At 48.0% G+C, this 14387-nt stretch overlaps 1 protein-coding gene across 1 annotated transcript in view; it reads right to left on the bottom strand.

Moving 5' to 3' along the window:
• ASS1 (argininosuccinate synthase 1) overlaps window positions 1-14387 on the bottom strand; it is a 514067-nt gene that overhangs the window by 299543 nt on the left and 200137 nt on the right. Inside the window, exons 11-12 of the mRNA XM_069609263.1 lie at window positions 13557-13641; window positions 10551-10615 (exon numbers count right to left, since the gene is read on the bottom strand). Coding sequence (XP_069465364.1) covers window positions 10551-10615; window positions 13557-13641 — 150 coding nt within the window. The remainder of the gene's footprint in view (window positions 1-10550; window positions 10616-13556; window positions 13642-14387) is intronic.

Below are 14387 nucleotides of genomic sequence, written 5' to 3'. Positions count from 1 at the left end.
CACGAGGGCCTAGGTTACATAATGTCCTCATCGCGTTATTCTGTACTACTTGAAGACTGGGAAGGTTCTTTTTGGAGGTGCCTATTAGTAAACCATTGCAGTAGTCAAGTCGTGAATTGACAAGTGCAGCGGCTAATGAAGCAACGTGTTCATGAAACATGTATGGCTTCATCTGTCTCAAAAACTTGTTAAAATAAGAACAAGATGATTTAATTGGAGTGACATGTTGATTTATAGTTAGACCACGGTGCAAGATTACTGTTTTTACACAGGGACGAACCGCAATAATAGAGTTGGATATGAGAAAATGAGTACTGTGCATCAAGTTTATGTATTTTCTGAGGCAATACTACAATCAAAAGCTCTGTTTTCATTGTTATTCAATGCTGTTATTCTTGCTGTGGCATGACATTTCGTGTAGGCCATCTTTGATAAAGCAAGCATGATAAGTGTTAACATGTAGCTAGACTAGCATTTCAAAGCAGCCAGTATAGCCATTTCTTATTGTGGTATGACATTTTGTATTGGGCATCTTTGGTAAAGCAAGCATGATATAACAAAGGAAGACTAGCATTTTTTATGCAACCAGTCTAGCCGTTTCTTGCTGAGGCCAGACATTTTGTATTAGGCATGTTTGGTAAAACAAGGATACCTGCTATTATTTAGCTAGACTGGCATTTCAATTCAGCCAGTCGAGTCATTTCTTATTGTGGTATGACATTTTGTATTGGGAATTTTTGGTAAAGCAAGCATGAGTATTATTATGAAGTAAGATGATCAATTTTATACAACCAGTCTAGCCATTTCTTATTGTGGTACGACATTTTGTATTGGGTATCTTTGATGAAGCAAGCCTCATAAGTGTTATTATGTAGCTGGACTGGCATTTTAGTACAGCCAGTTTAGACATGTTTTCATACTTTGGCATGCATTTTTATTAGTAAAGCCAACTGGAATATGTTCTTATGTGGGGATACTGCCATATATCAGCAAAACAAACATGGACATGTTTTCTTATAGTAGCATTACTGGCATTATGCGCAAAGCAAACATGAGCATGTTCTTAAATGGGAATACTAGGGTATAATGGTGCAGTCAGCATGGAAGTGTATGGGCACAGCCAGTGCGAAGATATGTTATACTGGCACATACTGTGCAAAAAGGCATCATGAAAATGTGTTGGAGAAATTCTCCAGTGCACTTTTGGTGACTCGCATCTATTGGAATTTTTCATGAGCTACCCTAAAAAAAACAATTGTAAACTGTTTGGATTTTAACCAATTTTTCTAAAAGGTTGCTCTAGAATCCACCATTTTAAACCATTATTTAAAGAAATATTCTCGGGGGGAGAACCTTCCCATCAGGACCCCTTCTCCCTCCTTCTTCTCTTCACTCTGACCTTCCTCTTTGAGCTCTCCCCCTGCACCGTCTTCTGAAGCCAGAAACCTTGGGAGTCATCTTCGGTTTCTCTCTCTCCTTTCTCCCTCACACTCAGGACATTGACCAGAATGTCCACTTTCAGCTCTTCCTTCTCAAAGGAATTCTCCCTTTTCTCACTTTCCCACAGAGGCTCAATGTTACCCGAGCCCGGGTTCTCGCTAGGCTGGACTATTGCAATATCCTCCTCCTGAATCTACCATCTTCCACTCTGCGACCCCTGCAGCTAATCCAGAATAGGGCAGCAAGACTTATCCTTGGCCTTAAGCCCAGGGACTGCTTCTCTTCTGCACCAAAAAGTCTTCACTGGCTCCTGGTTGCTGCACGGATTAAATTCAAATCCCTCTGCATCATCCACAAGGCGGTCTGGACCCGAGGACCACACTATCTTCAACTTTATCTAACAAAATACTCCCCCTCTAGACCACAACACTCCTCTGGCTCTAACTCTCTGTTTGTAAAGCATTTTGCTAAACAGAGGGTAGGTGGTCATTCGCTTTCCTCAGCTTGCTCCCTCCTATGGAACAGCATCCCCCTCCCTCGAATGTTCCAGAAGGGTACAAACATGCCAACTCTTCCTCCCTCTACTTCTTGCTCCTCCTCTGGCCCTTCTGCAGCCACCTCTCCTCCCTCCTTCTCTGCTTTTCCTCTATTCTCCCCAGACAAGGTTTCTAGACAAGTCCGATCTATGAAGGTTTCATCAAAACAGGTTCACCCCTTTTCCTTCAAAACCATCAAGGACCACATGGACTCCCTGGCTCCTGCCCTGGCTGACTTCTGCAACCACTCCTTCGCTTCTGGAGTCTTTCCGTCACCCCTGAAGCTCTCCCTTGTGCACCCTCTTCTTAAGAAACTCTCTGCCGTCCCCTCCTGCCCGGCCAACTATCGCCCAATCTCCACCACTCCATTCCTGGGCAAACTCCTGGAAAAGCTGGCCATCTCCCAGCTCAACCTTCACTCTAAATCTGTTGGTTGTCTCCTTGACCATCAGTCTGGATTCAGAGCTGCCAGAAGCATGGAAACTGCTCTCCTGAACATCCGTGAAGACCTGCTCTCCAACCTCAACTCCAACACCCCATTTGTCCTCCCCTTACTTGATCTCTCCTCTGCCTTTGACACTGTTAACCATTCCATTCTGCTGAATCGTCTCCGGGACAACCTTGGTATCATCGGTCAGGCCCTGGCGTGGTTCACTTCTTTCCTTTCTGACCGACCCTCCCAGGTTCAACTTGGGTCCTTCCTCTCTATCTTTATCTCTACCTGTGGTGTTCCCCAGGGGTCTAACCTCTCTCCCTGGCTGTTCAACCAATACCTGGCACTTCTTGCCCACCACATTGCCACACTCTGCCCCAACTTCCAGTGTTATGCAGATGACTCTCAGCTCATTTTCAGGTTACCCTGAGCCACCTCTTCTCCCTTTCTCATCTCTGATTGTCTGTCTGCCATCCAGGAGTGGTGTGCCACCAATGATCTCTGCCTTAATGCCAGTAAGGACGAGATTCTCCTCATGGGCACACCCACTCCCTCCTTTCCTGTCACTCTCTGGCCGGCCTTTCTTGGTCCTCTGCCTGCCCCCACCTGTGAGGCTAAAAACCTCGGGGTCATCTTCGACTCTACACTCTCCTTCGCTCCTCACATCTCTGACATCTCTAAGAAGTCACACTACCAGCTGCACCTCCTCAGAGGTAGTCTTCCTTTCCTCTCATTCCCCCAGAAGATCACTGTCTCCAGAGCTCTGGCTTTCTCTAGACTGGACTACTGCAACAGCCTCTTTCTAAATCTGCCTGCTACTACTCTACGACCTCTGCAACTCATCCAGAACAGGACTGCGAGACTTGTCCTTGGCCTCAAACCCAGGGATCGTATCTATCCAGGACTGAAATCTCTGCACTGGCTCCCAGTGGCTGCAAGGATTAAGTTTAAAACCCTCTGCATTGTCCACCAGGCCTTCTGGGGCCTGGGGCCTCAATACCTTCAACTCTCTCTTCCCAAATATCTTCCTTTTCGAGTTCTTTGGTCAGCCGCCTCCAACCCCCTAAGGGTCAGTCGCTTCTCCAAGCAACGAGTTGGTGGTAGATCTCTTTCTTCGGCTGGGGCCTCCCTCTGGAACAGCCTCCCTGCATCTCTGAAACTTAAGGAGAACCATCTCTGGTTCCAGAAGCACCTCAAAACCTTTCTCTTTGCCCCTGCTTTTTCCCCTCCACTCCCCTGCTGGCCTCCTGGCTGAAACTGCACTGGTTACCTGGCCACCGTCTGATCTCGGGCCCAGGTCCCCCCCACCAGTTACACACACCTGCACTGCCTTCATTGCAACCCCCGCACATGGGGACTGTTTCTGTATCCCCACAGTCCCACTACCAGCACCTGCCACCTGCTGGCTGCACTTCCACTTATTGCCTATTTATTCTATTTCCCATGCACTGCACTGTCCCCTCCCCCTCAACCCCCTGCACTTTTACCTCTTGCCCCTTTCCATGCATCTGAATGACACCTGGCCTAGTGGGATCGTTGTCTGTCTTCCCTCTGCCCCCCCTTTGCCTCGTCGCGCCTTGAAACACTTGTGTATAAATGCCATATCATATCATATCATATCATAACCAATTGTAGTGGGCCATATAACGAGGTTCTTATAGTTTGAGAGCCAATGAGATGATGTGTACTTAATATCTGTTGAAGATGATTGCACTAGTGGTGGGCACATGTTGTCCACCTGACTATAGAGATCCAATCACAATCCAATCCCTTAGATGTTCCCCTTAAGCCAACCACAATCCCAAGTAGGTTTTCTTAGTTTGCCACGTAGTATGATGTTACGTATGACACATTTCTGCTATACAAGTATGTTCTTTTATGAAATGCGTCAAGACTTTTCTGTGTTACATCCGTTGATGTCCGTTGTAACTCCCTGTTTTAGAGAATTGAAATTAAAACAGTCTTTCGTGACACTTTGACAACTTCCTGGGTCGGTCTTATCATTTGGTGTAAGAGTTACTCTGCATCTCCCTCCATCGTGTGATGTGTTGCCTTGATTAAAAAGGACCATAAGGGTTCAGAAGCTTAGAAGGCCCATGGCAAAGGACTCGGATGTGAAAACAATATGAATGAAATCAAAGCTTGAGTTAGGAATCGCACCACGCCGGCATCTCCCAACGCCTTCGCTTATAATAGAAAAGCAGCCACTCCTGAGTCTACTTACATTCACCATGTGAACAGAACAATCCGGCCCCTCTTACCTTCCCCATTACCGTTAGGTTGGCACCAGACAGTTTTAGGTCCCTGATGGCAGTGTGGCCGGAGCCATACTTCAGATGAGGACTCAATAGGGGTGGGTGCACAAGAGGTTGGACCCACCCAACAATAGGGGGGGGCTTGTTAGAGCGAGATGACCGACTGGGGGCAAAACAGCGGGTGGCCCTAATTACTGAGGGGTTGGTATGCAGGGGTGGCCCGGAAGCGTTGATGGGCGGATGAGCGCATGAGTCCTCCAGAGACAAAAACCTTGGCCCTAATCTCTTTCAAGCAATCCGCCACCTCACTCAGCCAAGATTCCGCCTTCGGAAGGGCCAGCTCTTTCAGGCCGGTGAACATTTCTTTGATTTTCGGAGATAGTTTCAACCTATTCGAAAGAGGAGCCATCCCTGCCACACTAGTCTGGGCACTCCTGTCATGGAGGGACTTCGCCAGTGGAGGTTGAGCCGGGCACACGCGTGTTTGGATGTATTAGGTTTCCCCACTGCTTTCCTCTTCTTTCTATGCGAGACAGTCATCCAAGGACAAACTCTCAGAACGAAATTAACGGGATTGGGGGCAGGCAGTGCTAAATTATAGCCCGGAGCTAGAGTGGATGGAGTGCCTTCTGAGAGACAGTTAAATCGGTTGGTGAGGGTGACAGAGGGAATAGAGCAGACAGTACCAAAGCCACCCTCAACACCCTCGGCAGTGGGAAACATGACACTTTCAGCACAGCTAGATGCCCCCACAACACCTGCAGAGGCCTCGGGGTCAAGACCTTCGCCAATATGAAAGACACTTGTTTCCGTTGAAAAAGGAACAGGCTCCCGATCACCCTCATAAGCAGCAAGCGCCGACAGTGGTAACAGTGGTAATAACGTATTCCGTCTGGTGAGTTTGAATGATGATGGGGGCCTTGCCCACCATGGCCGGCCCCTTAAGGTTCCCTGGAATAGTAAGATTTTGCCCCGTCTTTTGACCCCTCGGGAGAGGGGGCAGTTTCAAAGGGGACCTGGCGCTCTAGCTCCTTCATTGGCCGGTTGGAAGGGCCTTTCTTTCCTATATCTTGCTCTGTATCCAAGTCGCAGGAGGAGATGAGGTCGGCATCAGCCGAATGGGAGTCACAGTTGGATTTCAAATTAAGGGCTAAGGCGGGGGCTTTGGGTGCCTTCAAAGGGGCACCCAGTGGGCCTTAGAGCGAACGCTGCCCAGACCGTCAATATCCACTGGCAAGTCTTTAATTTCCATAATCAAAGAGTTCACTCCCTTATAGGCTTAAGAAACATAGATGAAGGTAGATCAACAGCAACTACACAAAGCTCCACAGGAAGGCGCGATCTCGCTCTCTCGCCCTCTCGCCCTCTCACTTCTGCTCACCGGTTCATTAGCCAATCAACAAAGGTAGTTGGCACTCAGGGGACGATTATAGAGACAGAGCCCGAATTCAATCAGTTGGGGAAGCGGAACGCTAACATCCAAGCGGAACGTTAACACCCAAGCGGAACGCTAACACCCAAGCGGAACGCTAACACCCAAGCGGAACGTTAACACCCAAGCGGAACGCTAACACCCAAGCGGAACGTTAACACCCAAGCGGAACGCTAACACCCAAGCGGAACGTTAACACCCAAGCGGAACGCTAACACCCAAGCGGAACGCTAACACCCAAGCGGAACGTTAACACCCAAGCGGAACGCTAACACCCAAGCGGAACGTTAACACCCAAGCGGAACGCTAACACCCAAGCGGAACGCTAACACCCAAGCGGAACGTTAACACCCAAGCGGAACGCTAACACCCAAGCGGAACGCTAACACCCAAGCGGAACGCTAACACCCAAGCGCCCTTGAATCCCTGCGGGCTTCACCCTCGGGGGCGGGGGAGAGCAGCAGTACTTAAGCTCTCTGGGATGGGGGGTTGGCCGTGGCCAAAAAGCATCAAGTAAACAATCCTCAGGATCCAAGCGCCACCTGCCCCCCCGTTGACTCCGCTGCGGGCTTCACCCTCAGGGGGAGAGCAGCAGCAGCAGTTCTTAAACTCTCCGGTGTGCAGGAGGTGGGGGGCCAAAAAGCAGCAAGAAAAGAAATCCTCGGGCTCCGAGCGCCACTTGACTCCCCACGGGCAAGTTAATTTCACTCCCAATAGATATTAAACAGAAAACAACACGCTTACAAACAAATTACACGCCACAGCCTCAGTGAATGCATCCGTGCACCCCAGACAACACAAGGTACCCATCTGGACATGAATGCCCCTAAGCCCTTAGCCCAAAGTGCCTAAGAAAAGGCCCACACACAGTGCCCAGGCACTTCCCAAATACACACATTAACAGAACAACACAGCAGCAAAGCTACGTGACATTGTCCCTCTATCCACACTAACCACACCAGTCTCCCCTCTTTGAGATCCTCCAGAGTGCCCGGAGACCATGCAAGTGGCAGTGGAGTGCAGAATAAATACTATAAGTCGGGTGGTTGGAGCTTCACGGAACTGTGGATCTCTGCGCTAGCATATGCACCTCAATTTATCCATAAATAGTAGATATTCTTCTGCTTGTTGTTTTCTTTCCTGCTGCTTGTGTATGGGGTTACATGGGACAGAGCTCCTGCAGTCCCAGTTTTGGAAAAGTACGCTTTTTATGGGGGGTTGGAGCCCTGTTGTACAGTGGCGCTGGATCCGGTGTTAGCCTGTTTCAATTTGGAATGGTCAAGGTTCATTCAATGATAGTTGACACCATTAATGGGTTTTGAGAAAAAGATGTATTTATTGTGCTAGGTGATCAATTGCACGTTTTGTCAGATATTTGTCACTTGTGTGACATGTATCTTAGTGTACAATTGTTCACACTAAGTTCTTAAGCTGCTTGCTTGCACTTTCAGTGCCGACACGTGTTTCAACCATACGTCTTTCTCAAGGCAGAACATTAATACAACCAGACGATCGCCGTGACCAGATGCGGAAAACTCTTCACCCCGCCGGGCATGGAAGCTACTCAGCTACCCCACACAGACCCCCAATTGATCAAGACCCACATGGGACAAGATGTATTAATGTTCTGCCTTGAGAAAAACCCATGGTTGAAACACGTGTCGGCACTGAAAGTACAAGCAACCAGCTTAAGAACTTAGTCTGAACAATTGTACACTAAGATGCATGTCACACAAGTGACAAATATTATCTGACAAAACGTGCAATTGACCATCTAGCACAATAAATACATCTTTTTCTCAAAACCCAATAATGGTGTCAACAATGAACCTTGAGCACTCCAAATTGAAACAGGTTAACACTGGATCCAGTGGCACAGGGCTCCAACCCCCCAAAAACAGAATAAATACTAGTGCTATATCCTAAATATACATATTCAATGGAAAAACTTTGTTAAAGGAACATTATGGTTAAGTTGCACTAATAAAAACATACATAATTCAATGAAAAAACATTGTTAAAGGGACATTATGGTTACAAGTAAAACCAAAAAACCTCAGGAATTCACCCGTTATGGTAAGCTAAGCAACCATAGCTCGCGCCACCACCATTCACTGATAAGACTAACACCCAGGACATCAAAGATGACATCACAAATGTCATTGATGACATCAGTGACATCACATAAAGGCCATTAGCACCTCTGGTTCCCAAAGCAGGAACCTGGGGTGCTAAAATATTTATTTTTCTTCCACTTCCCGGTGTAGGAAGGAAAATCCTTTCCCAAGATGGCCACCATGGAAAGGGAAGGCGGAGCTCTGTACAGAGCCCCTCCTCCCTTTCCATGTCAGCCTGCAGAAGGTGAAGGCAGAACCGTATGACCATATTATCACAAGCTATTTTTTTTTCCCTTTCAAACCTATTCCACTTTCGAATAACTTTACCCCATAGCCGGTCCCAGGTGGACAAGGCCGCTTTAACCCCATTTGCTGTCCCTTGCGATCATGGCCAGTATCCAGATTGTCATGAACTTATACCATGACCCGGTTGCTTATCTTACCATAACTGCCGAATTTCAGGGGTTTTTCGGTTTTACTTTGAACCATAACGTCCCTTTAACAAAGTTTTTTTACTGAATTTGATAGGTTTTTAGTAGAGCAACTTAACCATAACGTCCCTTTTAACAAAGTTTTTTCACTGAATATATATATATATGGATTATTTGAGCTGCTTTCCTGACCACCCTAATTCACTAATTCAACAGGAATGGACACTATGGAAAAAGGACACATAATGCACTTTGTTATGGTGTGCTTTCGGTTTACTCAGACTTCCCTGCCTGCATGCCTGATGCCATGAGTCCTCGGTAGAGTGAGTGGAGAGTTGGGGAAAGGCTGGGTGAGAAAAAGGGTGCGGCAAGGAGGGAGGAAGACTAGAAGCAGGAGGTGGCACGAGAAGCACGGGAAACAAAGAGTTTAAGTGACGTCAGGGGGTGCTAGCTCTAAAGATGGGTGGCAAGGAGGGTGGAAGACCAAAAGCAGGAGGTGCCACGAGAAGGGTGGGAGAGAAAGAGTTTAAGGAGGGTTTGGGATCTCAGGAGGGAAGGGAGTGCAGCGTCGAGCAGAGAGGGCCACACAAGGTGGCAGCACTCCTGGCATGGCGATATGAAAGTTGTGTGGGCACATGTAACAGTCCTTGGAACAGTGCCCTTTAAGGGCTTCATCCCCAGGGACCCAGGGAGAACCCGAGGGGAATAGTCGACCCACTGGATGTGGTGATGGCCAAGCAATCCCGGGAAGTGACATGAGGTCACATGGTTTTGCGTGGACTGTGCCGCTGGTAGTTTTGACTAGCCAAGTGTGTGTTAGTAGTCACATTTCTAACAAAATTCCCTAAAAGTGCACCCCCAAACCTTGGTACTATTCTGAAATGTACAAATGATAGTTTAGAAGTGGGGTCACGTTGGCTTGGTCCCCGGATCCAGCTCGAAAAAAAGGCCCACAGCCTCCTCTGCAGACAGGCTGAAGCATGGAAGAAGACTTGAGAAAGCAGCCAGGCCTTTTTGCCCTTTACTTAAGCAATAAGCACACATTCTGGGGACTTCACCAGCTGGTAAAAGCCTGGGGTCCAAGTTATAAGCCCGAGCAAAGCTGGGTGGCCCCGCCGAGGGAATCAGGTAATAGGGACAGGGATCTAAAACCCCAAGGGGAAGGCGGCGGGAGGATCCTGGGGTGGGCGGAGCAGCCATTAGGGTGCTCGGAATGTGGGCTAAGTTTGTGGGCTTCATCCCGTGATCCAAGCAACCTGATTGGTTGATTTCTAACAATCCATAATATTGCATGTAAGGGACAATGCAAGAGAGGGTCATTAAAGGGACACCCTGAGGCACAGGACAAAAATGGATAAACTGCCCGTGCATGTAACATGTTTTGCAGGTGGAAAAGGTTCGAGGAAACAAGCAAATATTCTTCAAAGGACAACTGTGGCACTGGTCACAGTTTAGAAAATGCCCTCTTTAAGGGCACACCAGTGCAAAGCTGGTGTGAAGGAAATGCCCACTTCCTCTTCCACAGTCAGTCTTTCACACTGGGAGAAGATCCGCAAAATACCCACCATCTTCATGCTGCGACCCTGAGGAAGAGGCAACGTGGTAAGAAACATGTATGCACCTTTAATTGACAGCCAATGGTACAGGACAGAGCTGAACCTCTCCACAGCCTTTTTGGATTTCTTAATATAATTAGCCCTTTTCCTGCTTCAAACTATACCCACAACAATTATTGAAACTCCATCCAACCTCGGGCCCTGGCACCCCAAGGATCGGCTTGGGCGTTTGCTCCTTCATAAAGCTCCTCAGCTCTGCCCAAGGAACACTGCAGAAGAGGTCAGGTTGCAGAACCACCCGACCACATCACCCGCTACCAGAGGAGCCTTGGAATATTCACGGAACTCACCTCGGGACTTCATACCGATGAATCTGTTTTCCACTATGTCAATACGCCCCACACCGTGCTTTCCTCTGTGGACAGAGCAAACCGACGTTAGTTACCCTGGGGGACAGGCACAAGCCTACCATATGCATTTATTTATTGGCTAGTCTGGCAGAACTTTCAACCAGAAATGTTACACACAGGCCAACAGCACAAATAGAGACAGTGCCGGGGACGGGCACCTTTGCCATGTTCCTGTGATTGTATGGACGACAGTGCGCCAGATAACGACGGTAATCGAATGGAACATAGATCCTATAGCAAAGGAACATATGTAAATAGAGTTCAGTCCCTGATACCTTGCGCTATTTGATTTCAGAAGATGGATATCCACTACAATAGTTTGATTCAGAACCCAATGTGGTTTTATTAGTGTACTGAAGACACGTAGACTTAAGAGTCAGCCGACACGTGTTTCGACCTCCAAGGTCCTTTTCAAGGCTATTATTGAACATACATGTAAGATAGTGATGATTGTGACAAGTGAGTAACTGTTACATAAAGTCGAAACACGTGTCGGCTGACCCTTAAGTCTACATGTCTTCACTACACTAATAAAACCACATTGGGTTCTGAATCAAACTATTGTAGTGGACATCCATCTTTTCAAATCAAATAGCGCAAGGTATCCGGGACTGAACTACATTCACTCTATCCAAACAGGGGGTGTGGCCAGCACCTCCACCCACCCGTGACCACGCTGCTGCAAACCAAGCTCAGTGAATTATAGAGCGAAGCGCAAGGACAGTTTCGGCCTAGGGCCCAACCGTTCTGTGTACATATGTACATATGTGAAACATTTAGGCCTTGAGCCAGTATTTGCACAGGTGCACTATAGAAGTGTAACTGTATATCATGTCCGTTAGGGCAGCAAGGTCGGTCAGCAAAGGAGGAAATAAAAGAGGCGTAAGGATGTACCTTAGCACGCTGGCAAGTGGTGCTTCGGCCTAGTCTTGTATGGTCTCTAGAGTTGAACGCTTGGTTGGTCATGGGAGAGCACTTCACTAGAGATGGGGGGGTGGGGTATCAAAGAGTATGCTGGAGAAGCAGGAGGATGTGCAGGGGGGAAGGGGGATGCACTGCGATTTATGAGCGTAGTGTTTTAAAAGGGAGTAAGGAGAAGTGCACTCATCAAGATAGTGGGGGAGGGGTAGGTCCATAGATTGCTTTTAAGGCAATAAGAAGAAGCTTAAAGATCGCACAGGTTTGCCTTGAGAGCCACCTGGCGTGACAGGCCGGTAAGTGGAAGTCAGGTAGGATCTGGAGAGATTATAAATCGTGGGTGCAGTAAAGTTCAGTACTTTGTTGATTAGTGCGAGGAAGCAGCGGGGAGGGTCCAGGAAGGGGCGAGGGCTGTCATCAAGGCCGGGGTAGAGATCAGAGCTTAGGTCAAGTGATGGCTGCTCTTTGGCCACATCTTCCTGATATCTAGAAGGTTAATCCTGGCCACAGGGGCAGTGGCAGCGGTGAAGTGGAATTATTTGTCAAAGAGGACCCCAAGACGGCAGGCCTTGCCTAATGTAGCGAGGAGGTCACGTGGAAAGAAGGAGGAGAAGAAAGAGTGGGGTTGTCCTTCGAGGCCAGGAGAAAGAGAACTTCTGTCTTGGAGGAATTCCGCACCAGGCAGCGCCGGATCACTTGGCAACGGGTGACAGATACCATTAATGATATGCTTTGAGATGTTCGGGTCAGGGATGGAAAGCAAAACAAGATCTTGAAGTCACTGGCAAAGAAACGGCAAAAGCAGGTAACACACAGGAAGAGGCGTGCGTAAAACCTGGCAACACACAGGAAGAGGCGTGCGTAAAACCTGGTAACACACAGGAAGAGGCGTGAGTAAAAGCTGGTAACACACAGGAAGAGGCGTGCGTAAAACCTGGCAACACACAGGAAGAGGCGTAAGTAAAAGCTGGTAACACACAGGAAGAGGCGTGCGTAAAACCTGGCAACACACAGGAAGAGGCGTGCAGAAAACCTGGCAACACACAGGAAGAGGCGTGCGTAAAACCTGGCAACACACAGGAAGAGGCGTGCGTAAAACCTGGCAACACACAGGAAGAGGCGTAAGTAAAAGCTGGTAACACACAGGAAGTGGCGTGAACAAAAGTTGCCAACACACAGGAAGAGTTGTGAATAAAATCTGGCAATACACAGCAAATGGCATGAGTAATAGCGGTAACATACAGGAAGAGGTGGGAGCAAAAGCAGGTAACACAGGACGAGGTGTGAAGAAGAGCAGGTAAATCACAGGAAGGGGCGTGAGTAAAAGCAGTTAACACACAGGAAGAGGTGTGAGTAAGAGTAGGTAACACACAGGAAAAGGCAGGATTAAAAACTGGTAACACAAAGGAAGACATGTGAGTAAAAGCAGTTAACACACAGGAAGAGGTGGGAGTAAGAGTAGGTAACACACAGGAAAAGGCAGGATTAAAAGCTGGTAACAGAAAGGAAGACATGTGAGTAAGAGCAGGTAACACATAGGAAGAGGTGTGAGTAAAAGCTGGTAACACACAGGAAGAGGCATGATTAAAAGCAGGTAACACACAGAAAGATGCGTGAGTAAAAGCTGGTAACACACAGGAAAAGGCATGAGTAAAAGCTGGAAACACATCGAAAGATGCGTGCGTAAAACCTGGCAACACATAGGAAGCGGCGTAAGTAAAAGCTGGTAACACACAGGAAGTGGCGTGAACAAAAAAGTTGCCAACACACAGGAAGAGTTGTGAATAAAATCTGGCAATACACAGCAAATGGCATGAGTAATAGCTGGTAACATACAGGAAGAGGTGGGAGCAAAAGCAGGTAACACACAGGACGAGGTGTGAAGAAGAGCAGGTAAATCACAGGAAGAGGCGTGAGTAAAAGCTGGCAACACCCAGGAAGAGTTGGGAGGAAAACCAGGAAACAGGAGAAGAGCAAAGAGCAGGAGGACAGCTCTGTGCTACGAAGAAGGGCAGGCACTTAACTTACGCAATCTCATTTAGATACACGAAGAGGTCCAGCGCAGAACTGCGTGAAGTTCCATCGCCAATATTTGTGACCCGCACCGGGACACCTGTGGAGAGAGACAGCAACAGAGCGGTGAGGGTCCAACAGAGCAAGGCAGGGGACAGGGGTTTGAGAGGGGCCCTGCTGACAACACAAAGTAACAGTGAGAAAACAAACACGTGTCAATGGTGTGATAGTAGCCAATGGGAGCTTGTGTCTTCTGGTAAATAACCCATGTCTCCAAGAGGATGGGTCCAGCGCATAACAGCACGTGTGAAGGAACAGCATGTGTGAAGGAACAGCGTGTGTGAAGGAACAGCGTGTGTGAAGGACAGCATGTGTGAAGGAAGAGCGTGTGTGAAGGAACAGCATGTGTGAAGAAACAGCATGTGTGAAGGAACAGCATGTGTGAAGGAACAGCATGTGTGAAGGACAGCATGCGTGAAGGAACAGCATGTGTAAAGGAACAGCGTGTGTGAAGGAACAGCGTGTGTGAAGGAACAGCGTGTGTGAAGGAACAGCGTGTGTGAAGGAACAGCATGTGTGAAGAAACAGCATGTGTGAAGAAACAGCATGTGTGAAGGAACAGCATGTGTGAAGGAACAGAAGAGTGAAGGAACAGCATGTGTGAAGGAACAGAAGAGTGAAGGAACTGAAGGAACTGAAGGAAGGAATGTTGGGTCCAGAAGGCTGCAAACCCCTCTTGGTTAAAATTAGGATAGATGCAGAGAGCACAGTTAACCTGGTGCTGGTTTCTAGACCTCCGTTAGCTGTACCAGACTTCACTTCACATCTATGGCATATGTTATTACC

The sequence above is a fragment of the Ambystoma mexicanum genome, chromosome 8, assembly GCF_040938575.1.
Source record: "Ambystoma mexicanum isolate Mex_15411 chromosome 8, UKY_AmexF1_1, whole genome shotgun sequence".
In the NCBI taxonomy this organism is placed as follows: domain Eukaryota; kingdom Metazoa; phylum Chordata; class Amphibia; order Caudata; family Ambystomatidae; genus Ambystoma; species Ambystoma mexicanum.
Note: the sequence above shows the minus strand (reverse complement) of the source record. Positions and strands in the feature narration are given on the sequence as shown.